The sequence below is a fragment of the Budorcas taxicolor genome, chromosome 9 (genome assembly GCF_023091745.1).
Source record: "Budorcas taxicolor isolate Tak-1 chromosome 9, Takin1.1, whole genome shotgun sequence".
In the NCBI taxonomy this organism is placed as follows: domain Eukaryota; kingdom Metazoa; phylum Chordata; class Mammalia; order Artiodactyla; family Bovidae; genus Budorcas; species Budorcas taxicolor.
Window position 1 is genome coordinate 7,035,020 of NC_068918.1, and position 25,818 is coordinate 7,060,837.

The following is a 25,818-nucleotide window of genomic DNA, read 5'->3' on the forward strand; positions in this document are numbered from 1 at the left end:
GAATTCTTCAGCCATTTTTCTAGATTCTGTACATATACATTAGAATATGATATTTATCTTTCTCTTTCTGACTTACTTCACTCTGTATAATAGGTTCTAGGTTCATCCACTTCATTAGAACTGACTCAAAGGTGTTCCTTTTTATGGCTGAGTAATATTCCATTGTGTATATGTACAACAACTTCTTTGTCCATTCATCTATCGAGGGAAATCTAGGCTGCTTCCATGTTCTAGCTATTGTAAATAGTGCTGCAGTGAACAATGGGATACATGTATCTCTTTCAATTTTGGTTTCCCCAGGGTATATGCCTAGAAGTGGGATTGCAAGGTCATGTGGTGGTTTTATTCCTAGTTTTTCAAGGAATCTCCATACCGTCTTCCATAGTGGCTGTATCAATTTACATTCCCACCAGCAGTGCAAGAGTGTTCCCTTTTCTCCACACCCTCTCCAGCATTTATTGTTTGTAGACTTTTTGATGATGGCCATTCTGACTGGTGTGAGGTGGTAATCTCATTGTGGTTTTGATTTGCATTTCTCTAATAGTGAGCGATGTTGAGCATCTTTTCATATATTTATTAGTCATCTGTATGTCTTCCTTGGAGAGATGTGTGTTTAGGTCTTTTCCCACTTTTTGATTGGGTTGTTCTTTTTTTTGATATTGAGTTGTATGAGCTACTTGTGTATCTTGGAAATTAATCCTTTGTCAGTTGTTTAATTTGCTATTATTTTCTCCCGTTCTGACAGTTGTCTTTTCACCTTGCTTATAGTTCCTTTGCTGTGCAAAAGCTTTTAAGTTTAATCAGGTCCCACTTGTTTACTTTTGTTTTTATTTCTGTTACTCTAAGAGGTGGGTCATAGAGGATCTTGCTTTCATTTATGCCATCGAGTGTTCTGCCTATGTTTTCCTCTAAGAGTTTTATAATTTCTGGTCTTACATTCAGGTCTTTAATCCATTTTGAGTTTATCTTTGTGTATGGTGTTAGGAAGTGTTTTGATTTCATTCTTTTAGATGTAGCTGTCCAGTTTTCCCAGCACCATTTATCGAAGAGGCTGTCTCTGCCCCATTGTATATTCTTGCCTCCTTTGTCAAAAATAAGGTACCCATAGGTGCATGGGTTTATTTCTGGACTTTCTATTTTGTTCCATTGGTCTTATTTCTGTTTCTGTGCCAGTACCACACTGTCTTGATGACTGTAGCTTTGTAGTATAATCTGAAGTCAGGAAGGTTGATTCCTTCAGCTGCGTTCTTCTTTCTCAAGACTGCTTTGGCTGTTGGGGATCTTTTGTGTTTCCATATGAATTGTGAAATTTTTTGTTCTAGTTCTGTGAAAAATGCCATTGGTAATTGGATAGGGATCACATTGAATCTATAGATTGCATTTGGTAGTATAGTCATTTTCACAATATTGATTCCCTACCCAGGAACATGGAATATCTCTCCATCTGTTTATGTCATCTTTGATTTCTTTCATTAGTGTCTTATAATTTTCTGTGTACAGTTCTGTTGTCTCCATAGGTAAGTTTATTCCTAGATATTTAATTCTTTTTGTTGCAGTGATGAATGGCATTGATTGCTTAATTGTTCTTTCTGATTTTTCATTGTTAGTATATAGAAATGCAAGTGATTTCTGTGTATTGATTTTGTATCCTGCAACTTTGCTAAATTCACTGATTAGCTCTAGTAATTTTCTGATACTGTCTTTAGGGTTTTCTATGTACAATGTCGTGTAATCTGCAAAGAATGAGAGCTTTACTTCTTTTCCAGTTGGATTCCTTTTATTTTTTTTTTTTCTCTGATTGCTGTAGCTAGGACTTCCAGAACTATGTTCAATAATAGTGGTGAAAGTGGACACCCTTGTGTTCTTCCTGATCTTAGGGGGAATGCTTTCAGTTTTTCACCATTGAAAATAATGTTTGCTGTAGGTTTGTCATATATGGCCGTTGCTATGTTGAGATAGGTTCTTTCTATGCCCATTATTTGAAGAGTTTTAATTATAAATGGGTGCTGAATTTTGTCAAAGGCTTTTTCTGCATCTATTGAGATTAACATATGGTTTTTATGTTTCAGTTTGTTACTGTGGTGCATCACATTGATTTATTTGCGTATATTGATGAATCCTTGCATCCCTGGAATAAACCCAATTTGATCATGGTGTATGAGCTTTTTGATGTGTTGCTGAATTCTGTTTGCTAAAATTTTGTTGAAGACTTTTGCATCTATGTTCATTAGTGATATTGGTCTGTAGTTTTCTTTTTTTGTGTTGTCTTGGTCTGGTTTTGGTGTCAGGGTGATGGTGGCCTTGTAGAATGAGTTTGAACATGTTCCTTCCTCTGCAGTTGTTTGAAAGAGTTTTATAAGGATAGGCATTAGGTCTTCTCTCAGTGATTGACAGAATTCTCCTGTGAAGCCATGTGGTCCTGGGCTTTGGTTTTCTGGGAGATTTTTGATCACAGCTTCAGTTTCAGTGCTTGTGATTGTGTTGTTCACACTCTCTATTTCTTCCTGGTTCGGTCTTGGGAGATTGAGCTTTTCTAGGAATCTTTCCCTTTCTTCCAGGTTATCCATTTTATTGCCATAGAGTTGTTCATAATAGTCTCTTATAATCCTCTGCATTTCTGCCTTGTCTGCTGTAACCTCTCCTTTTTCATTTCTAATTTTGTTGATTTGATTCTTCTCTCTTTTTTTCTTGATGACTCTGGCTAAAGGCTTGTCAATTTTGTTTACCTTCTCAAAGAACCAGCTTCTAGTTTTATTAATCTTTACTACTGCTTCATTCATTTCTTTTTCATTTATTTCTGCTCAGATCTTTATGATTTCTTTCATTCTGCCAATTTTTTTTTTCCAGTTGTTTTAGGTGTAAAGTTAGCTTGTCTATTTGATATTTTCCCTGTTTCTTGAGGTAGGATTGTACTGCTATAAACTTCCCTCTTAGAACTGTCTTTGCTGCATCCCATGGGTTTTGAGTTGTCGTGTTTTCATTGTCATTTGTTTCTAGAAATTTTATTTCCCTTTTGATTTCTTGAGTGACATGTTGTTTATTTAGAAATTTGTTGTTTAATCTCCTAGTCTCATAGCGTTCTGGTCAGAGAAGATGCTTGATACAGTTTCAGTTTTCTTAAATTTACTGAGGTTTGATTTGTGACCCAAGATGTGGTTTGTCCTGGAGAATGTTGCATGTGCACTTGAGAAGAAGGTGTGTTCTTCTGCATTTGGATGGAATGTCCTGAATACACCAATGAGACCCCTCTCATCTAACGTACCGTTTAAGACTTGTGTTTCCTTAGTAATTTTTTGTTTTGATGATCTGTCCACTGCTGTGAGTGGGAGTTAAAGTCTCCTACTATTATTATGTTGCTGTCAATTTCTCCTTTTATGTCTCTTAGTGTTTGTCTTATGTGTTAGGACCTCTTATGTTGGGTGCATAGATATTTACAGTTATTAGGTCTTCCTCTTGGATTGATCCCTGGATCATTATGTAGTATCCTTCCTTTTTTAAAAAAAATTTTTATTTTTACTTTATTTTACTTTACAGTACTGTATTGGTTTTGCCATACATTGACATGAATCCACCACGGGTGTACATGAGTTCCCAATCATGAACCCCCCTCCCACTATAGTGTCCTTCCTTATCTCTTGTTCAGTTCAATTCAGTTCAGTAGCTCAGTCATGTCCGACTCTTTGCTACCCCATGGACTGCAGCATGCCAGGGCTCCCTGTCCATCACCAACTCCTGGAGTCCACCCAAACCCATGTCCGTTGAGTCGGTGATGCCATCCAACCACCTCATCCTCTGTCATCCCCTTCTCCTCCTGCCCTCAATCTTTTCCAGCATCAGGGTCTTTTGAAGTGAGTCAGCTCTTTGCATCAAGTGGCCAAAGTATTGGAGTTTCAGCTTCAACATCAGTCCTTCCAATGAACACTCAGGACTGATCTCCTTTAGGATGGGCTGGTTGGAATTCCTTGCAGTGCAAGGGATTCTCAAGAGTTTTCTTCAACACCGCAGTTCAAAAGCATCAATTCTTCGGCGCTCAGCTTTCTTTATATCCAACTCTCACATCCATACATGACCATTGGAAAAACCATAGCCTTGACTAGACGGACCTTTGTTGGCAAGGTAATGTCTCTGCTTTTGAATATGCTGTCTAGGTTGGTCATAACTTTCCTTCCGAGGAGTAGGTGTCTTTTAATTTCATGGCTGCAGTCACCATCTGCAGTGATTTTGGAGCCCCCCCAAAATAAAGTCTGACACTGTTTCCCCAACCATTTGCCATGAAGTGATAGGACCGGATCCCATCATCTAAGTTTTTTGAAAGTTGAGTTTTAAGACAGCTTTTTCACACTCCTCTTTCACTTTCATCAAGAGGCTCTTTAGTTCTTCTTCACTTTCTGCCATAAGGGTGGTGTCTTCTGCATATCTGAGGTTATTGATACTTTCCTGGCAATCTTTATTCCAGCCTGTTCTTCCTCCAGCCCAGCATTTCTCATGATATACTCTACATATAAGTTAAATAAGCAGGGTGACAATATACAGCCTTGATGTACTCCTTTTCCTATTTGCAACCAGTCTGTTGTTCCATGTCCAGTTCCAACTGTTACTTCCTGACCTGAATACAGATGTTTCAGAAGGCAGGTCAGGTGGTCTGGTATTCCCATCTCTTTCAGCATTTTCCACAGTTTCTTGTGATCCACACAGTCAAAGGCTTTGGCATAGTCAATTAAGCAGAAAAAAAATGTTTTTCTGGAACCCTCTTGCTTTTTTGATGATCCATTGGATGTTGGCAATTTGATCTCTGGTTCCTCTGCCTTTCTAAAACCAGCTTGAACATCTGGAAGTTCACGGTTCACATATTGCTGAAGCCTGGCTTAGAGAATTTTGAGCATTAACTTTACTAGCATGTGAGATGAGTGCAATTATGTGGTAGTTTGAGCATTCTTTGGCATTGCCTTTCTTTGGAATTGGAATGAAAACTGACCTTTTTAGTGCTGTGGCCACTGCTGAGTTTTCCAAATTTGCTGGCATATTGAGTGCAACACTTTCACAGCGTCATCTTTCAGGATTTGAAATAACTGGAATTCATCACCTCCACTAGCTTTGTACATAGTGATGCTTTCTAAGGCCCACTTGACTTCACATTCCAGGATGTCTGGCTCTAGGTGAATGATCACACCATCGTGATTATCTGGGTCATGAAGATCTCTTTTTGTACAGTTCTTCTGTGTATTCTTGCCGCCTCTTCTTAATATCTTCTGCCTCTGTTAGGTCCCTACCAGTTTTGTCCTTTATTGAGCCCATCTTTGCATGAAATGTTTCCTTGGTATCTCTAATTTTCTTGAAGAGATCTCTAGTCTTTCTCATTTTGTTGTTTTCCTCTATTTCTTTGCATTGATTGCTGAGGAAGGCTTTCTCATCTCTCCTTGCTATTCTTTGGAACTCTGCATTCAAATGGGTATATCTTTCCTTTTCCCGTTTACATTTCACGTCCCTTCTTTTCACAGCTATTTGTAAGGCCTGCTCAGACAGTTATTTTGCTTTTTTGCATTTCTTTTTTCTTGGGGATGGTCTTGATCCCTGTCTTCTGTACAGTGTCATGAACCTCCATCCATAGTTCATCAGGCACTCTTGTCTATCAGATCTAGTCCCTTAAATCAATTTCTCACTTCCACTGTATAGCCATAAGGGATTTGATTTAGGTCATACCTGAATGGTCTGGTGGTTTTCTCCACTTTCTTCAATTTAAGTCTGAATTTGGCAATAAGGAGTTCGTGATCTGAGCCACAGTCAGCTCCCAGTCTTGTTTTTGCTGACTGTATAGAGCTTCTCCATCTTTGGCTGCAAAGAAATACAATATAATCAATTATATATTATAAATATAATCAATCTGATTTTGGTGTTAACCATATGGTGATATCCATGTGTAGAGTCTTCTCTTGTGTTGTTGGAAGAGGGTGTTTGCTATGACCAGTGCGTTCTCTTAGCAAAACTCTATTAGCCTTTGCCCTGCTTTATTCTGTACTTCAAGGCCAATTTGCCTGTTATTCTAGGTGTTTCTTGACTTCCTTCTTTTGCATTGAAATGATGAAAAGGACATCTTTTTTGGATGTTAGTTCTAGAAGGTCTTGTAGGTCTTCATAGAACTATTCAGCTTCAGCTTCTTCAGCATTACTGGTCAAGGCATAGACTTGGATTACTGTGATATTGAATGGTTTGCTTTGGAAACAAACAGAGATCATTCTGTCATTTTTGAGATTGTATCCAAGTACTGCATTTCGGAGTCTTTTGTTGACTATGATGGCTACTGCATTTCTTTCTTCTAAGGGATTCCTGCTCCCAGTAATAGATATAATGGTCGTCTGAGTTAAATTCACCTGTTCCAGTCCATTTGAGTTTGCTGATTCCTAGAAAGTCGATGTTCACTCTTGTCATTTCCTGTTTAACCACCTCCAATTTGCCTTGATTCATGGACCAAACATTCCAGGTTCTTATGCAGTATTGTTTTTTATAGCATCGGACCTTGCTTCTATCACCAGTCCCATCCACAACTGGGTGATGTTTTTGCTTTGTCTCTGTCTCTTCATTCTTTCTTGAATTATTTCTCCACTGATCTCCGGTAGCATATCGGGCACCTACTGACCTGGGGAGTTCCTCTTTCAGTATCCTATCATTTTGCCTTTTCATACTGTCATGGGGTTCTCAAGGCAATAATACTGAAGTGGTTTCCATTGCCTTCTCCAGTGGACCACATTCTATTAGACCTCTCCACTGTGACCCGTCTGTCTTGGGTGGCCCCACAGGGCATGGCTTAGTTTCATTGAGTTAGACAAGGCTGTGGTCCGTGTGATCAGGTTGGCTAGTTTTCTGTGATTGTGGTTTCAGTCTGTCTGCCCTCTGATGCCCTCTCTCAGTGCCTGCCTCTTACTTGGTTTTCTCTTACCTTGGGTGAGGGGTATCTCTTCATGGCTGCTCCAGCAAAGCGCAGCCACTGCTTCTTACCTTGGACATGGGGTAGCTCCTCCTGGGCTCCGCCTCTGACCTCAGACGTGGTGTAGCTCCTCTCCGCTGCTCTTGTGTGCCGTCGCAGCTGTCCGCGCTTGTAATCTTCTTTATTTTAAGGTCTGTTTTATCTGATATGAAGATTGCTACTCCAGCTTTCTTTTGTTTCCCATTTGGGTGGAATATATTTTTCCATCCTCTCACTTTTAATGTATATGTGTCTTGAGGTCTGAAGTGGGTTTCCTGTAGACAGCATGTATATGGGTCTTGTTTTTATATCCATTCAGTGAGTCTGCGTCTTTTGGTTGGAGCATTTAATCCGTTTATATTTTAAGTAATTACTGATATATATGTTCCTATTGCCATTCTCTTAATTGTTTGGGGTTGACTTTGTAAATCTTTTTCTTCTCTTCGATTTCTTGACTATATAAATCCCTTTAACATTTGTTGTAAAGCTGGTTTGGTGGTACTGAATTCTCTTAACTTTTGCTTGTCTGAAAAAGCTTTTGAATTCTCCAGCAGTTTTGAATGAAATCCTTGCCAGGTACAGAAATATTGGTGGTAGATTTTCCCTTTCAGAACTTTAAATATATCCTGCCATTCCCTTCTGGCCTGCAGAGTTTCTGCTGAAAGATCAGCTGTTAAGCGCATGGAGTGTTCCTTGTATGTCACTTGTTGCTTCTCCCTTGCTGCTTTTAATATTCTTTCTTCGTGTTTAGTCTTTGTTAGTGTTATTAGTATATGTCTTGGCATGTTTCTCCTTGGGTTTATCCTGTATGGGACTCTGTGCCTTTTGGAGTTGATCGACTATTTGTTTTTCCATGTTGGGGAAATTTTCAACTATAATCTCTTAAAAATTTTCTCATACCCTTTTTTTTCTCTTCTTCTTTGAATGTTTAATTCAAATGTTGGTGCTTTTGATATTGTCCCTGAGGTTTCTGAGACTATCCTCAGTTCTTTTCATTCTTTTTACTTTAATCTGCTCTTCAAAAGTTATTTCCACCATTTTTTCTTCTAGCTCACTGTTTCCTTCTGCTTCAGATATTCTCCTATTGATTCTTCCTAGAGTATTTTTAATTTCAGTAAATGTTTTGTTTGTTTCTGTATGTTTATTCTTTAATTTTTCTAGATGTTTGTTAATTGATTCCTGCATTTTCTCCATTTTGTTTTCAAGGTTTTTGATCATCTTTACTATCATTATTCTGAATTATTTTTTAGGTAGTTTGCCTATTTCCTCTTCATTTATTTGGACTGCTGCATTTCTAGTTTGTCCCTTCATATGTATAGTATTTCTCTGCCTTTTCATTATTATTTTTTTTTAATTTTTATTTTTACTTTATTTTACTTTACAATACTGTATTGGTTTTGCCATACAGTGACATGAATCCACCACGGGTGTACATGAGTTCCCAAACATGAACCCCCCTCCCACCTCCCCCCCCATATCATCTCTATCATCCCCGTGCACCAGCCCCAAGCATCCTGTATCCTGCATCGAACATAGACTGGCGATTCGTTTCTTACATGATAGTATACATGTTTCAGTGCCATTCTCCCATATCATCCCACCCTCTCCCTCTCCCTGAGTCCAAAAGTCCGCTCTACACATCTGTGTCTCTTTTGCTGTCTCGCATACAGGGTTATCGTTACCATCTTTCTAAATTCCATATATATGTGTTAGTATACTGTATTGGTGTTTTTCTTTCTGGCTTACTTCACTCTGTATAATCGGCTCCAGTTTCATCCATCTCATCAGAACTGATTCAAATGTATTCTTTTTAACGGCTGAGTAATACTCCATTGTGTATATGTACCACAGCTTTCTTATCCATTCATCTGCTGATGGACATCTAGGTTGTTTCCATGTCCTGGCTATTATAAAACAGTGCTGCGATGAACATTGGGGTACATGTGTCTCTTTCAATTCTGGTTTCCTCGGTGTATGCCCAGCAGTGGGATTGCTGGGTCATAAGGCAGTTCTATTTGCAATTTTTAAAGGAATCTCCACACTGTTCTCCATAGTGGCTGTACTAGTTTGCATTCCCACCAACAGTGTAGGAGGGTTCCCTTTTCTCCACACCCTCTCCAGCATTTATTGCTTGCAGAGTTTGGGATCGCAGCCATTCTGACTGGTTGTGAAGTGGTACCTCATTGTGGTCTTGATTTGCATTTCTCTAATAATGAGTGATGTTGAGCATCTTTTCATGTGTTTGTTAGCCATCCGTATGTCTTCTTTGGAGAAATGTCTATTTAGTTCTTTGGCCCATTTTTTGATTGTTTCATTTATTTTTCTGGAGTTGAGCTGCATAAGTTGCTTGTATATTTTTGAGATTAGTTGTTTGTCAGTTGCTTCATTTGCTGTTATTTTCTCCCATTCCGAAGGCTGTCTTTTCACCTTGCTTATATTTTCCTTTGTTGTGCAGAAGCTTTTAATTTTAATTAGATCCCATTTGTTTATTTTTGCTTTTATTTCCAGAATTCTGGGAGGTGGATCATAGAGGATCCTGCTGTGATTTATGTCAGAGAGTGTTTTGCCTATGTTCTCCTCTAGGAGTTTTATAGTTTCTGGTCTTATTAATCATTATTTTTTTTTAACTTATTGTATTTGAGGTCTTCTTTTTCCGGGCTTCAAGGTTGAATTCTTTCTTCCTTTCGGTTTCTGTCCTCCTGAGTTTGGTCCAGGGGTTTGTGTAAGCTTCCTATAGGGTGAGATTTGTGCTGAGGTTCTGTTTGTTTGTTTGTTTCTTTCTTTTTTCTCTGATGGACAAGCTGAGTGATATGGTGATCCTGTCTGCTGATGATTGGGTTTGTATTTTTGTTTTGTTTGTTGTTCAGATGAGGCATCCTGCACAGAGTACTACTTGTGGTTGGGTGATGCTGGGCCTTGTATTCAAGTGGTTTCCTTTGTGTGAGTTCTCACTATTTGATACTCCCATGGACGGAGGAGCCTGGCAGGCTGCAGTCCATGGGGTTGCTAGGAGTGGGACACAACTGAGTGACTTCACTTTCACTTTTCACTTTCATGCATTGGAGAAGGAAATGGCAACCCACTCCACTGTTCTTGCCTGGAGAATCTCAGGGATGGGGGAGCCTGGTGGCTGCCATCTATGGGGTCGCACAGAGTCGAACACGACTAAAGTGACTTAGGAGCAGCAACAGCAGGGTTAGTTCTCTGGTAGTCTAGGGTCTTGGAGTCAGTGCTCCCACTCCAAAGGCTCAGGGCTTGATCTCTGGTCAGGAATGAAGATTCCACAAGTGGTTTGTTATGACATTAAGTGAGATTGAAACAAATATCCAAAAATGAGAAACCAAAGATGAACCCCAGATAAATGGCAGTTACAAAATCAGGCAAATAATTTAAAAAAATGGAACATACACATATACATATACACCCATGAGCAAAGTCAAAACAGTCCAGGAAAAATAAAGTGCAGTAGATTGACCTGGTGAATAAAGGAAATAAAAAACTATATTTACCAGAACAAAACTAACTAAAGCAGAAACTGGAAAGCAAAACTAATGCAAGGTTTCAAGTGGGAATAAAGCAATAAAAACAAAACTAACAAATATGTTGAGAGGAAAGGAAGGAAAGAAAAGAAAGAAAGAATAGATACGCAAAGTTAAATAGTGGTAGATGAAGATTTACATACGTTAAGCATTAACTGCAAGGGGAAAAGAACAGTAGGAAAGGCAGACAAAGGAATAAATGTAGAAAATATATAATAGGTTTTAAAAATTAAAAATTATAAAAAAGAGAAAAGGAAAAAAGTGAAGAAATAAAAAGGATAAAAAAGGAAAGCTCCACAGAACTGCAGAAATCCAATGTAGAGGCAGAGGTTTATAACAACAATAAAAAGTGTGACTGAATAAACACATATACATATCCACCCATAATCAAAATCAAAACATTCCAACAAAAATAAAGTGTAATAGATTGACCTGGTACACAAAGGAAACCAAAAATTATATCTATCAGAACAAAACTAACTGAAGCACAAACTGCAAAACAAAACTAAAGCAAGGTGCTAAGTGGGGATAAAACAATGAAAATAACAGTAACAAATATGTTGAGACATAAGGAAAGAAAGAATAGATATACAAAGTTAAATAAAGGTAAATAAGATTTATATACATTAAGGATTGATTGCAAGGGGAAAAGAACAGTAGGAAAAGCAAACAAAGGGATAAATGTAGGAAAAATAATAGTAGGTTTAAAAATTAAAAAGTAATATTAAAAAATTAGAAAATAAAAAAAGAAAAACTCCACAAAACTGAAAAAGCCCAGCGTAGAGGTAGAGGTTTATAACAATAATAAAAAATGTAACTAAGGAAAAAAAGAAAAGCTCAAAAGCTTAATTAGATTTCATAGTCCAATAAAATCGACAACTGCAACAAAGTGGGGGAAAGGGGGGGAAAATCCAAAAGAATCTACAGAATAAGTCAAACACAAGAATAATAAATGTTTTTCCTGGGTCACTGCTGTCGGAGTCCTCTCCCTCGCTGGGAGTCACAGCCCACCTCACCTCCCTAGGACGCCCTCCAGCACTGTGCTGGTCTCTCGACCTGCTGTGGGGGCAGCTCAGATTCTAACCTGGTCCTGCTCCTGTGCATTCTTGCCTCCAGTGTCCACAGCTGTCAGGACTAGTGCGTTTTCTTCTGTGGGAACTCTCAGTGGCCTTTTAGATATTCCATAGACACAGAGTCTGCCTAGATGATTGTACAGATTTAATCTGCAGCTTTTACAGCTGGTGGGAAGGTTTTGGGTCTTCTTCCTTAGCCACACTGCACCTGGGTTTCAATTGTGGTTTTATTTCCATCTCTGCATGTGGGTCATCCACTGGGGTTTGCTCCTGAGGCTGCCCTGGAGGACTTGGGTTTGCCCCGTGAGGGCCAGTTGTGGAGGTGGTGCAGCAGCTTGGGTCTGAGGGATTCTGGCAGCACCAGGTACTCAGGGGAGTTGGTGGCTAGGGCAGCAGAAAATACTGTGCTCTAGAAGAGTATGGCAACCAGTATTGGCCAATATGCTCCAGTATTCTTGCTTGGAGAGCACCCCCTCTGTGACAGAGAAGCCTGGCAGGTCACAGTCTACAGGGTCGCAGAGTCCAGACACGACTGAAGTGACCGTGTGTGCATAGATGCAAGACTTTTTTGCCTGTGGCAGCTCTGCCCCAGTGAAAGGTGAGTGTGAAGGTGGTGCAGCTGCTTGGCTTGTGGGGACCCTGGTGGCACCAAGTGTGCAGGGACATGGACTGCCTCCCTGGCAGGAGTTATGGCCCTCTCAGAGTTTTCTCGAGCCTCCTGTAGCTGGCGATCAGAAGGCCTCTTTGGCCAGTCTTTCTCTGTAGCTCCGCCCATTCATGCACTTAGAGGGCTCCCTTGCCTGGGGTCCTTCTCTGTTGTTTGGGGTGTCAAGCACATAGAGGGGCTCCCCCGACTGGGATCCTACTCAGTATATCCTTGTGTCAGGCACTTAAAGGGGCTCCCTGGCTGGGGTCCTACTCTGGTGCCTCAGGCGTTTGATGGGCCAGCCTCTCTGTTGTTCAGCTGCTGATGCTGGCGTGTGGAGAGAGAGGCTCCATCCCCTATGCGTGACTCATCGCCTTGCTTCCATGGCTGCCTGGCTTTCCTCCACAGGCATTTCCCACCACAGTCTCCTCCCTCACGTCCCCTCGATCTGTCTCTCCACAGTCCACAGCAGCTCTTGCCCCGGGATTGTTCCACAATCCCTAAACTCCAGCTCCCAGCTGCTGCACCTTCCAGGGGACCTGGGTCCCTGTCCAGGGTATATATGGCTGCAGCAAAGACTGCCTGATTCTCATTCCATTTAGGCTGCCACAGATCACCTGTTTCACTCTCAGCCTTAAATGTTTCTCCTCTGACTCAGACAATTGCCCTGCTGTGGAGATCGGACCCCTGCTTGTTCCCCCACCTGCCAAGGGCAGGTCCAGTCATACTAACACTCCTGTTTTTCCCCCTAGTTCCCTCTTCCTACCGAGTTTTGTGTGGTTCTATATATTCTTTTCTGCTGGTCAGTTACTCTCGTCCACTCTCAGCTGGTGTTCTGCCTGCATTTCTGTGTCTGAGGGTGTGTTCCTGATATATCCGTGAAGAGAGATGTACTCCATGTCCACCTATTCCTCTGCCATCTTGTTCTTAATTCCTGTCTTTTAGAGTCTGTCCCATTTAACAGTTCTATCTACTGCATTTAAGCAGCTTACATTTTATAGTTATTTTGGACAGGCAGTAAATTCAAAACATATGAATATAAGGAGCATAAATATGTGTTGTTGCTGAAGTTTTGCTGAAAAGCTTTTGAATCCATATCTGTAAGTAGTTTTAAAAACCTAAGCTTACAAAAGCTTCTGTAGTTTTACTTCGTTTTGAATATACAGGTCATCTGGGAGAGGAAGATTGCTGGCTCTTTGGCCTCTGTCCTAGCTTACAGCCAGGATGGTTATTACGTTAGTCTTTTTCTTTATGGAGTTGTTCTTTAAACTGTGTTGAGTATATGATGTTACTTTCTAATAAACTGCCAGATGTAAAATAAAATTCATTTACTTTCTGTAGCTTTTGAGAGAAAACAGTATTTGTGGAATCATATTACTTTGTTTCTGACCAGCCCTCAAAATTTGTGATCAGTGTTTAAAGTGTTTTATTTTTACCCTGTCATATTTGAATTTTTTGAAATAGATTTAATTGAAGCAAAATTAGTGGGAATATTGGATATTTTGGATGAAGAAAATCGCCTTCCCCAGCCAAGTGATCAACACTTCACATCTGCAGTTCACCAGAAGCACAAAGACCATTTCCGACTCTCTGTGAGTTTGTCATTTCAAAACTGAGGCTCTGGCTGGAAGAGAAACTTTCAGAAAGATGTGCTGGATGTTAGATATTAGATAATTAGACTCCTAAGTTATGTAAGGCATTTAACATCTATATGCATCTTCTATAATTAATCCAGCACAGTGTCTTCTATAGATGACCATTAATTTATATCTGTATATTTTTGCTGCTGCTGATCTATCCAGTCAAGGCCCTTTTAGCTGGATATAAAATACATTTCTCCTATATACCATGTACAAAAAGATTTATGTCCTTTTTTTGTACATTTACGTACTGTTTTTATGTTCTCCCTTCTGGGTGAAGTGGCCATCAGTCGCTCTGTTCCGTATCGTGTTAACTGGGTCACTTCCCAGGGGTTAGGACCTAGAGTCACATGCAGCCACCTGCCTGCACATTCGTAAAACCAGCAAAGCTTGTGGCTAAGAGTCTGACTGGTAGAAGCAGCTCATTTAATGATGAGTGATTTCATTTCGATGCTCTTTCCTTAGGAGTTTTGAATGGCAGTTGTACTCAGAGAGGGTCATAGAAGCTGAAGCAACAGAAGAACTAGCTGAAGGGTAAAATAGACAGAGAGAGACAAAAAAAGACACAGAGAGAAATAAATGAGAAGTACTCTTCCAAAAAGGGTCAGAAGACCTGGTTCCCTAGACTGCTGGTGTGCCATAGAGCTGTGCTTGAATCCCCGCTAGTGGTGGTGACTGGTAGGGCCATTCTCCATAAGGCTGGAGTGTGCTTCTCTTGAGGTGTTTTCTTTGTTTAGGTAGCTCTGTGTTTATCTTTACACTCAACCTACATCCCCTGACTAATCCAAATACAACTCCATCCTTGTGCCCAGAATGAGCAGAGTAGCACAGAGAAATATGGTTGTTAATTTCACCCATGTAGGTAGGTGCAGCCTCATCTTAGAACAAAGACAGGAAGGAAGGAAGATAGAAGAGAAAAGAAAAGCTGTCCAGAGTTGCAGTCGCCTCCTGTACTGTCACAGTTTTGAGACTGGGACATAGTATAACAGTCATTGCTTTGATGGGTCCAGGAGTTCAAGTGAATGAAGGCAGATATTCTTGTTTCCATACATCATTAACTAAATCGGTAACACAAGCAGGTTGAAGGCATTTACTGAAAAAGCTGATGTAATTATGCTAACCTTCTCTGGAGACTGCATCCCACAGCCACCTACTCCATCAACTTGCAGTTCTTCTTATCCTTAAATAAATCTTGGGATGTGAAGGCTGCCTCTCTTCACTTCAGTTGAGATAGAAATAAAATAGCATGTGTCCCCAGGAAAACTTCTGCTAAGACTGAAGACGTGTATCTAGTCCTGTTTATTCACTGCTCTCTCTGAGAACCAGTCTGGATGCACAGTCACTTTTGCCAAGAGAACTGACTGCTGGTCAACAAATTGTGACCAAGGTTTCAGAGACATAGCACTCCAAGGACAGCCAACAAAAGCATCAGGAATGGGCTTTGGTCAGTTTCCTCAAAACAGAACAAGAGCACAGCAGTAAATTCTAATTTGCACGGTTCACTGCTTTTGTTGTATTTCTTTGAAAATGTAAATAATGATAATCATTGATCGAATTGCTTGCCATGTGCCAGATGCATTCTAAGCATTTGCTTGAATTACTTTAATCCTCATAATGGGCTTCCCTGGTGGCTCAGATGGTAAAGAATCTGCCTGCAGTGTGGGTGACCTGGGTTCAGTCCCTGGGTGGGGAAGATCCCCTGGAGGAGGGCACGGCAACCCACTCCAGTGTTCTTGCCTGGAGAATCCCCATGGACAGAGGAGCCTGGCGGGCTGCAGTCCGTAGGGTCACGAAGAGTCGGACACGACTGAGTGACTTAAGCACAGCACCGCACATTGCTCACAGTAATCCTTTGCTGTTGCTCCCGCTTGCTTCCCCATGCTAGAGATGAGGGGACGGGCACGGAGCGGGCAGGTGACCTCCTTTCCTAGAATGGAGAGAAAGGGTCGGATTTGGGCATCAGGCTGGCGTCTTGATCCCAGGGCCCCCCTCTGACTCATGCTGTTTGCTGCCACGCAGAGGGGAGGCTCTGTGGTCTGCCAGCTCTCTCACCCAGGAGAAGCCTGGTGAGGTTATGGGGTCGTAGCTTTTTCATTTTTAAATGAGATCATCTTTCTTAACCTTAGGCTATTTTGTGGGTCAGAGGTGATATTTTATTTTGGAAACTTTTAGAAATGATACCAGTAGGAGATATTATAATGATAGTATAACCAGAGAGTGATTCTGTTTTCTTCAAATAGATTCGGGCTCATTGTGTAAGAGTGTTAGGAGGTATGGCTAAAATCAGTAGGTGAGTCCCTGTGCTGATTTCAGGTGTTCCTATAGAACAGTGCTTCTCAACCTTGGTCACACCTAGGAATCACCTCATGTAAATGGTTTGGTGGTTTAAAACTGCTCCAGATGGCAATTCAGCAGCTACTGCTTTAGATACAAACAGTTAACTTTATAAAATGCCTGCTGTGTTTTGCATGTGCTTCTAAATAGTGTGGTTTTGTTTTGTTTTGGGTCTTATTCCTTTTTTTTTTCTTCCTAGGAGATGATGACCAAAAATATTTGCTAGATTTTATTGGTACATTAAAGCTTACTTAAGGAGCAATATGATTGTATAAAGTATGAAAACTCCCTTTTTGATTTTAAGTATTTCACACCCAGATGTTTTCTAAAGGGAGTTATTAATGTTGTATATTTTTGATAATTTAATGACTGATGTATGTATTGATTTTCAGATTCCTAGAAAGTCTAAGCTGGCAGTTCACAGGAACATCCGAGATGATGAAGGCTTCATCATCAGGCATTTTGCCGGGGCAGTGTGCTATGAAACAGTGAGTAGAGCATTTACAGGGAGAAAACCATTCGATGTTGAAGCTGTGCTGTACAATACGGTCATGTCTAGCCACATCTGGCTTTTTAAAGTTAAGCAAAATTTAAAAATCAGTTCCTCAGGACCCCGCCACATCTCACGTGCCCGATGTCCCCGTGGCTGGTGGTGGCTGTATTGGACAGTGCAGACGCAGGGCGTTTCTGTTACCTCAGGGGGTTCTGTTGGACAGCGCCGTGTTAAGGAATATTACCACAAGATGGACTGAATCGTTCCTGTCTGCTTTGTTTTTCAGACTCAGTTTGTGGAAAAAAATAATGACGCTTTACATATGTCTCTTGAGTCCTTAATATGTGAATCCAGGGATAAATTTGTCCGGGAGTTATTTGAGTCATCCACAAATAACAACAAAGACACTAAACAAAAAGCAGGAAAACTTAGCTTCATCAGCGTGGGAAACAAGTTTAAGGTATTTGTGGCAAACGTATTGCTCGATTTTTTTTTTTCTCTTACTGCATTAAAAAATTGAGTTTTACACTATCGGGGGGATAATGTAGTTCACTCTGAGAAACCCTGTGAGTAAGATTCAAGGAGCAGACTGAATTGTTGATGTTTGTATACGAAAGAACATAAAGTTGCCATAGTAACAGAACATACAGAAATCTTGTAATTTTATGAACGTGTTCTTCCTTGGTGCTTAACATGTCTGATCGCTTCTCCTAATGTTCTTGCTTCTGCTTACTGTCTGGTTGACCTTCAAACCTTCTCTTTCCCACATGTTTTCTGTTTCCTTCCTCATTCAGCAGTTTTCTTGTAGCTGGAGTAGTCCAGCTCGAGATGGCTAGAGAGGCCTAGTTGAGTTGAGAGAGGAAAAGCAGGCACTGCCAGGGGCTTCAGGTAAATGATCGCCTTCGTGGACTCCTACTTAATAGAGCGGCTGCTGTGTTAAAGCCCGGCTCAGTTAATGGTGCAGTTTGTAGTTCATTTTTAACGTGTTCTTTCTCATAGTGCATTTTGGGTGTGCATATTACACTAAAATTTGATTAAAGCTTTTAATAACTTCCATAAAAAATAAATACTTGGTGTGGCAAACCCTTCATATTGGTTAACACTGAAGAACACTTCATTTGTTTCACTGATTTTGGATCAGAAATTTATTCCTTGAGGTCTGACAGGGAATTGTCACATGATGCATCTAAGAAATGGAACACTCCTGTTTGGTTCTAACTGTTGAGTATTTTGCATGTAAAAAAATAATTTAAAAACTTTGTATTACTTTTAATGAATAAATGAAAATGAATAGATAAAAGAAATAGAATAAATTTCTCTCTTATACATTTCCACAGTCTTGTTCCATTTATAAGAAACCTGCATATGCCTTTCATTTTGTGTACTTCAAATATTAAAAAATGATTTAATTAGGAACAGTATGTAATTAAGACTCAGAATACTAGGCTACTGATAATGTAAGCTTCCTGAAATCCACTGTGGGCTGAAATGGGCTCTAAATAACTAACTTGATAAAATCATGGTTATAAAACAAAAGCTGAAGCATAGATACAAGAGAAAGCTTGTCACATATTTTTCAGGTAACTGAATAAAAAGTCTTAAACTCTTGTTAATTAATTATGAGTTTCTTCTCTTGAGTATTCTTTCTCTTATTTAGATATTCTGAAATTGTTATATAAACATGTGCTGACAGATTGGTTTAAAATAGTACATTAGCCTGTATGAAATGGAGATCATTTATTAAGTATTTCCCTACATGATATATTAGTATTGCTGGCAAGAACACACTTGAAATTTTAGACAGTTTATATAAATAAAATAAAAAACATTCTTAAAATTCTTTGGGTTAAGGTATTTCATGTTAAGACTTTAAGTGCTTAAAATTGCTTAAATGCAATATGATGCATTGTGCACGTCAGACTACTTGAAAACTGTAATTAAAAGCTGTAACATTATTACTAATAAAATTTCAAAATGTTCTATTGTGATGCTTTGAAATGAAATAATAGTAATTCTTATTTTAAAGTATAGTAGAATAGTTTATTAAATTCAAGTTATGTATGGCAATAAAATAAAACAGGCTAGCATTTACATTACTGAGCATCACTGAGAACCAGAGGCTTTCCAATGAAATGTGACGTTTTCAGGTTATTGAAACAGAACTCTTTTACTATAAGTGTTTTAGAAAAAGTTTTTTTTTTTTATGAAAATCTTATTCTTTTATCATACACAGGAATGATTGTATGTTTTAAAATAAAATACAAATAAAGCATGAGTTGCGTAAGGCTGCTGTGCCTTGTTGTCTTTGACCACTAGTCTTTGGTAATGGACATCCTTCCCTCTTCTCTCAGATACTGTGGTTCATTTTTGCTGCTTCTGTTCTTCATTCTCACTTTATCTCCATTTTGACGAGAGTGCTGTGCTATGGATTAGGAACCACAGGCTTTGTGACAGTCACTTTCTTTCCAAATTAGCGGCTCGTAACACTTGCTTATCATTTGTGTGCTGGTCCAGACTGGTTAAGGTTGTCAAAACTGTGGCAACCAGATAAGTGGGTGTATTATTTTAATCTAAATTCATTCTGTTTTTATAACTTAAGCCTCTAATGTCTGAAGCGTGCTGGAGTATCGTGCTTAAGAGAATGAACCTTGGTGTTAGGCCTTTGTTAGAGTCTTGGTCTTGCCTTTACAAGCTCCATGATCTTGGCAAATAAGTTCTCTCTCTGGGCCTCAATGCTTTCACCTGTAAAATGAGACTGCTGCTGCTGCTACTGCCGCTAAGTTGCTTCAGTCGTGTCCGACTCTGTGCGACCCCGTGGACTGCAGCCTACCAGGCTCCTCTGTCCATGGGATTTTCCAGGCAAGAGTACTGGAGTGGGTTGCCATTGCCTTCTCCTAAAATGAGACTAATATATCCCTAATTAGAGTTGTGCAGATTAAACTAGATAGTACCTGTGAAAAGCTTTGTGTCTGACTCAGAAAGCATTCAGTAAAGTATACCTATTATTATTACTAAATATAGCTATAAGTAGATATGTTAATTTAGCTTTTGTTAAGTAGTACAAAAAGCATCCCAGTATAAAATCAGTATAACAGTTTTACACAATTTACTTTGCAGAGAAGTAAAGCAAATACATGATTTTAATGTACTGAGCCAGAGTAAATTATAATCACTTAATATTTTAAAAAGGAAAGCACAGTAACTATTTATAGTGTCCATTGTGAATTTTACTTTGAGAAAATTGTCCTAGCCTTTAAAAATAATTGAAATGAGAGATTTTTTAAAACAGTAAAGAGGCTTTCAACAGGTAGGCAGGTTGGTTTCATTTATGATAGGTGGTACATAAAACAGTTCCAATATATAGCATGAGTGGATATTTTAAACATACCCTCGTTCGTAATGGAGTGAGACACAAGCTACACCCAGCTTGCCACTTATTCACATACTGGTCCGTCTATTTCTTTTTGAATGTGTCACACCTGCATTTTCTTCTTTCATTGCTTGTGTCCTTTTTCCTCATTCACCCCACCTCCAAGCCTGCATGTATGTTTTCTAGTGTTGCTAATTTTCAGTCTTTTAATTACACAAGTTCTGTATATTTAGGTTATTGTCCTTGGTGTTATGTATTAGCCATACATTTTTGCATGTTACTGTCTGTTAAAGAGATGTTGTAGATGAGCATTATTGCATGCTGAAGAGCTAATTTTTACTTCGGGTGTTGTGTACTTTTGCTTTCTGAAATAATGAAATGATTTCTTCTACAGACACAGTTAAATTTGCTTCTGGATAAACTTCGAAGTACAGTGAGTATACTTAAAAAAAAACAGGGTTTTTAAATGGTCTTCTTAAACTATTATTAGTAATTATTAAAGTAAGCACAGTAAACCTGGAATAATTAAAAATTTATTAAAAAAAATTTCCTCATTGAAAGAAAATCAGTTTTTAAAATGGTTATCATTTTGGTTAGGTTTGTTCTGAAGACAAGTCAAATGTATATGTGCAGTCAAATTGTTTTATAAACAAAGAATTCTCTGAATGTTATTAAGATTATCCTGTAGCTTCAGGAGAGTGAAAATAATTAGTTATTATAGAGAAGGAAGATGTAGTTTTTAGGATTAAAGACAGTGCATGTGATTCATTTTCATTTCATTTCTCTGGTGGTAACATTCAGTGTTGCACGACAGCGTGACGTGACAGTGTTGATATGGAAAAAGCAGACGTAGTATTTTTATGCCATAGAATAGAGGCAGTAGTTCCCCAGAGACTTTTTAAAAAACTGGACATTTTAATTCCCTCTGTTTGTGTAAAGAAAACTCACCATAGAAAGAAATTTGATATGTGGCTTATGTTAATGAAGCATGACTTTAGGAGATTATTTTTTAAACAAATCCACAGAACTTAACTAAATACTCTTCATTTTCAAGTAGTCATTTTGAAAAGCCAAATATTTATTCTCTGTGCTATTATTGCTTAATTTATTGTTAGACTTGCTTTTGAAACCATTAAGAAATTCTCTTAAATATCTTCATTGTTTGCAAACATTTATCTCTTAAGGACGAAACTTCTTTGAAAACTAAACCTGATGAGGTATTTTATTTTTATCACCCAAATAAGATGCTACTGTAAAATGACTATGTTATAGTTGTGATTTTTTTTAAAGGCTTTTCTAAAAAGTATCTAAAAGCATTTGCAGTGAGCATCATTGCTGATATAACTGTTCAGCTTTGCAGGGTGTGACTACTTGGAAGAGAAGCCGTTACTTGACGTTCAGTGTATTAGCTTCAGTCCCCAACAGCCTCGCTGTGTGTGTGGCAGTGTTCTCCCTGCCTCATTCAGCATACTCTGGTAACTGACTCTGAATGAACGCCTTTAAGCGTTTTAAAATACATTCCATTTAACAAAACTTTGAGACGTACAGTAGTGCAGCTCAGGGACCTATTGTATGTTTCTAAAACAGAACGATGAGAAAAGTGATTTTTATTTTATTAATACTTTGCCCTAAATTTTAAGAGGCATAATTTTATTTGCTCATCTTGTCATAGGGCAGTTTTCTTATCACAGCAACATAGCACGTAAATACATTTAAATGTGGAGTATAATCACATGTATGCCATCCTATGAAATATATTGTTTAAATATATTGAAACATTTTATTATGAAAGACTTCTTTTTACAATAACACAATTTTTGGCACTCTATATAAAACAGTATTTTTCTAACATTATTACTGTATAAATGCTTTACATTGTAAAAGTATGCTAGTTTGTTTTAAGTTCCTTAGTGATTATTTTAAGAGAGGCTCATAACTTAAAGATAATATGCTCTGAAAGTTGCTGGAATTCTTAGAAAAATAAGAATGCTGCATGTATTATGTTTTAAAGTACCTTTATTCTTCTAGGGAGCAAGCTTTATTCGCTGTATCAAGCCTAATTTAAAGATGACAAGCCATGACTTTGAAGGAGCTCAAATTCTGTCTCAACTTCAATGTTCAGGTATTTCTCTGTTTTATAATCCATGTTGGAGTGTATCAAGAGTCTTATTTAGTTCAAATACAATTTAATATATCCAGTGCATTCAGATAATTCACAGCTATCTTGATTATTTTTAAGCACAATAAGACTTTTATATTCTTTTATTTATAAGAAGAGAAAGGTGGACAAATTATTTGAACAATATTGGTGTATAGTATCATTTCACAATAATCTTTTACCTCATTGAAGTATAATTTATAAAAGCTTTTCAACTGTGGAGAACAGTATGAAGATTCTTTTAAAAACTAGGAATAAAACTGTCATATGGCCCAGCAATCCCACTACTAGGAATATACCCCGAGAAAACCATAATTGAAAAAATGTTTGTACCCCAGTGTTCATAGTAGGTGTGTGTGTGCGCTCAGTTGTGTCAGACTCTTTGCAACCCCATGGATGGCAGCCCACCAGCCTCCTCTGTCCCTGGAATTTTCCTGGCAGGAATACTGGAGTGGGTTGCCATTTTCTACTCCAGGGAATCTTCCTGACCTGGGGATTGAACACATGTCTCTTGCATTAGCAAATGAGTTCTTTACCACCGTGCCACCTGAGAATTCCACCCCTGGCCACCCCGCTCCCCGCAGTGTTCATAGCAGCACTCTTTACAATGGCCAGGACATGGAAACAACCTAGATGTCCATTGACAGATGAGTGGATGAAGATGGGGTGCATGTACACAATGGAATATAATTCAGCCATTAAAAAAGAATGCATTTGACTCAGTTCTAGTGAGCTGGGTGAACCTAGAACCTGTTATACAGAGTGGAGTAAGTCAGAAAGAGAAAAACAAATATCATATGTTAACTCATATATACGGAATCTAGAAAAATAGTATTAATGAACCTCTTTGCAGGGAAGGAATGGAGACGCAGATACAGAGAACAAGCTTGTGGACACAGCAGGGAAAGGAAAAATTGAGATGAATGGAAAAAGTAGCATTCACATATATACACCACCATGTATAAAATAGACAGCTGGTGCGAAGCTACTGTTTAACACAGGGACCCCAGCCTGGTGCTCTGTGATGACCTAGAGGGGTGGGAGGCTCAAGAGGGAGAGGGAGGGGTTGTTGTTCACTTGCTCAGTCATGTCCGACTTTTTGTTACCCCATGGACTGTAGCACACCAGGCTTCCCTGTTCTTACCTATCTCCCAGAGTTTGCTCAAACTCATGTCCATTGAGTCGGTGATGCCATCCAGCCATCTCATCCTCTGTTGCCCTCTTCTCTTCCTGCCTTCAGTGTTTCCCAGCATCAGCGTCTTTTCTAATGAGTCGGCTTTCACCTCAGGTGGCCAGAGTATTGGAACTACAGAATCAGTCCTTCCAATGAATATTCACAGTTGATTTCCTTTAGAATGAACTGGTTTGATCACCTTGCTGTCCAAGGGACTCTCAGGAGTTTTCTCCAGCACCACAATTTGAAAGCATCAGTTCTTAAGTGCTCAACCTTCTTTATGGTCCAGTTCTCACATCTGTACATGACTACTGGAAAAACCATAGCTTTGACTATACGGACCTTTGTCAGCAAACTGATTTCTGCTTTTTAATATGCTGTCTAGTTTTGTCATAGGTTTTCTTCAAGGAACAAGCATCTTTTAATTTCATGGCTGCAGTCACCATCTGCAGTGATTTTGCAGTCCAAGAAAATAGACTTTGTCACTGTTTCCATTTTTTCCCCATTTTTTTGCCATGAAGTGATGGGACCAGATGCCATGATCTTCGTTTTCTGAATGTTGAGCTTTAAGCCAGCTTTTTCACTCTCCTCTTTGATTTTCATCAAGAGGCTCTTTAGTTCTTTTACACTTTCTGCCATTAGGGTGGTGTCATCTGCATATCTGAGGTTATTGATATATCTCCCGGCAATCTTGCTTCCAGCTTGAGCTTCATCCAGTCTGGCATTTTGAATGATGTACTCTGTGTGTAAGTTAAATAAGCAGGCTGACCATATACAGCCTTGATGCACTCCTTTCCCAATTTTGAACCAGTCTGTTGTTTCATGTCTGAAGGGGATATATGTACAATTATGGCTGATTTGCATTATTGTGAAGCAATTTTCCTCCAATTAAAAAATAAGTTAAAAATAATTCAGAAAACCAAACAAACTCCTTAGCTGTGAACCCAGACCTCCTCTGTGGTTGCTTTCTGCGGCCTTCTTGCCACGGCCTTCTCAGCCCCACAGCAGCTCGTCCCCCATGTGACTGGGCCAGGTTTTGCCCTTGCTTCTCACTCTACTGCTTATTAAAAACAAACACCACAGTGCCCTTGAGAAAGGACGGACGTGGCCAGGTGAGGGGTGGAGAGTGACGGTTTAACCAAGTGCAGAAAAGGGCCACGGGAGCCAAGGGCATTGTGCTGTTTTCAGTATTATTTTTTTTACAAGTAATAGAGTGAGAAGCAAGGACACCGAAACCTGACCCAGTCATGCAGGTCAGGGGCCCGGGACTGTTTTCTTTATCCTGTGCCCATCCTCCGTCCTTCTCATACCACCTCTGCCTCTCCCAGGGCACGGCCTTTCCCTCCTATAAATTCAGGCTTGGGACACTTCCTGAAACCCTCTTGCCAACCTGACTCCATTTCTTGCTCCTCTTGGCGGCAGATTTATTAGAAAGCTGAGGTCGCTTTCGTTTCGAGTGCCTTATTTATATGGTCTCCTTTCAAAACCCTGTACCTGATATTATATTCTTTGTAATTTATAATTGCATAGTTATTTCTTAAAGAGCCCTCCCCCAATTATATAAGCTTCAGTTCAGTTCAGTTCAGTTGCCCAGTCGTGTCCGACTCTTTGCGATCCCATGGACTGCAGCACGCCAGGCCTCCCTGTCCATCACCAACTCCTGGGGTTCACTCAAACTCATGTCCATTGAGTTGGTGATGCCATCCAGCCATCTCATCCTCTGTTGTTCCCTTCTCCTCCTGCCTTCAATTTTTCCCAGCATCAGGGTCTTTCCAAATGAGTCAGTTCTTTGCATCAGGTGGCCCAAGTATTGGAGTTTCAGCTTCAGCATCAGTCCTTCCGATGAATATCCAGGACTGATTTCCTTTAGGATGGACTGGTTGGATCTCCTTTCAGTCCAAGGGACTCTCCAACGCCACAGTTCAAAAGCATCAATTCTTCAGCTTTCAGCTGTGTCTACCCCTGTCGATGAGTGGTTTTCTCCTCATCTGCATGGGCAAGGCAGATTGGTGCTGTTGTAAACTCATGATCACTAACCTTCAAAGGGCTCTCATACCCACCCACCGAGTTTCCCTGGCCAGCAGGTTTTGTTTCTCCCCAGAGACCAGTCTGACTCACCCTGCCCTGAACCTTTGCCAACAGGCAGCCTCACCTCTTTTTTACTCAAAAGCTGAACGCCTGTGTGCTGCCTGTGTGCTTACCTGTGTGCTGCCTGCATACCTGTATGCTACCTGCATACCTTCCCTCCTGATGGAAAGTAGAAAGTGCCTCTCTTCCTTATTGAGACTGTATTGTTTTGGATTCATCCCTCCCTGCCTTCTCAGGAACCTTGAGTACTGACGACCTGTACTGAAGCTCTGAGACGGCCTCTCCCTCTGAACCTCATCTTCTTTCTCTCTCAGCAACATCTCCTTCCCGCTCCCTCCCCAT

At 39.6% G+C, this 25,818-nt stretch overlaps 1 protein-coding gene across 1 annotated transcript in view; it reads left to right on the top strand.

Annotated features, from left to right (window-relative positions):
* MYO6 (myosin VI) overlaps positions 1-25,818 on the top strand; it is a 98,384-nt gene that overhangs the window by 41,266 nt on the left and 31,300 nt on the right. Inside the window, exons 15-19 of the mRNA XM_052645655.1 lie at positions 13,684-13,811; positions 16,586-16,681; positions 16,973-17,146; positions 20,451-20,489; positions 22,085-22,178. Of these exons, the coding sequence (XP_052501615.1) occupies positions 13,684-13,811; positions 16,586-16,681; positions 16,973-17,146; positions 20,451-20,489; positions 22,085-22,178 (531 nt within the window). The remainder of the gene's footprint in view (positions 1-13,683; positions 13,812-16,585; positions 16,682-16,972; positions 17,147-20,450; positions 20,490-22,084; positions 22,179-25,818) is intronic.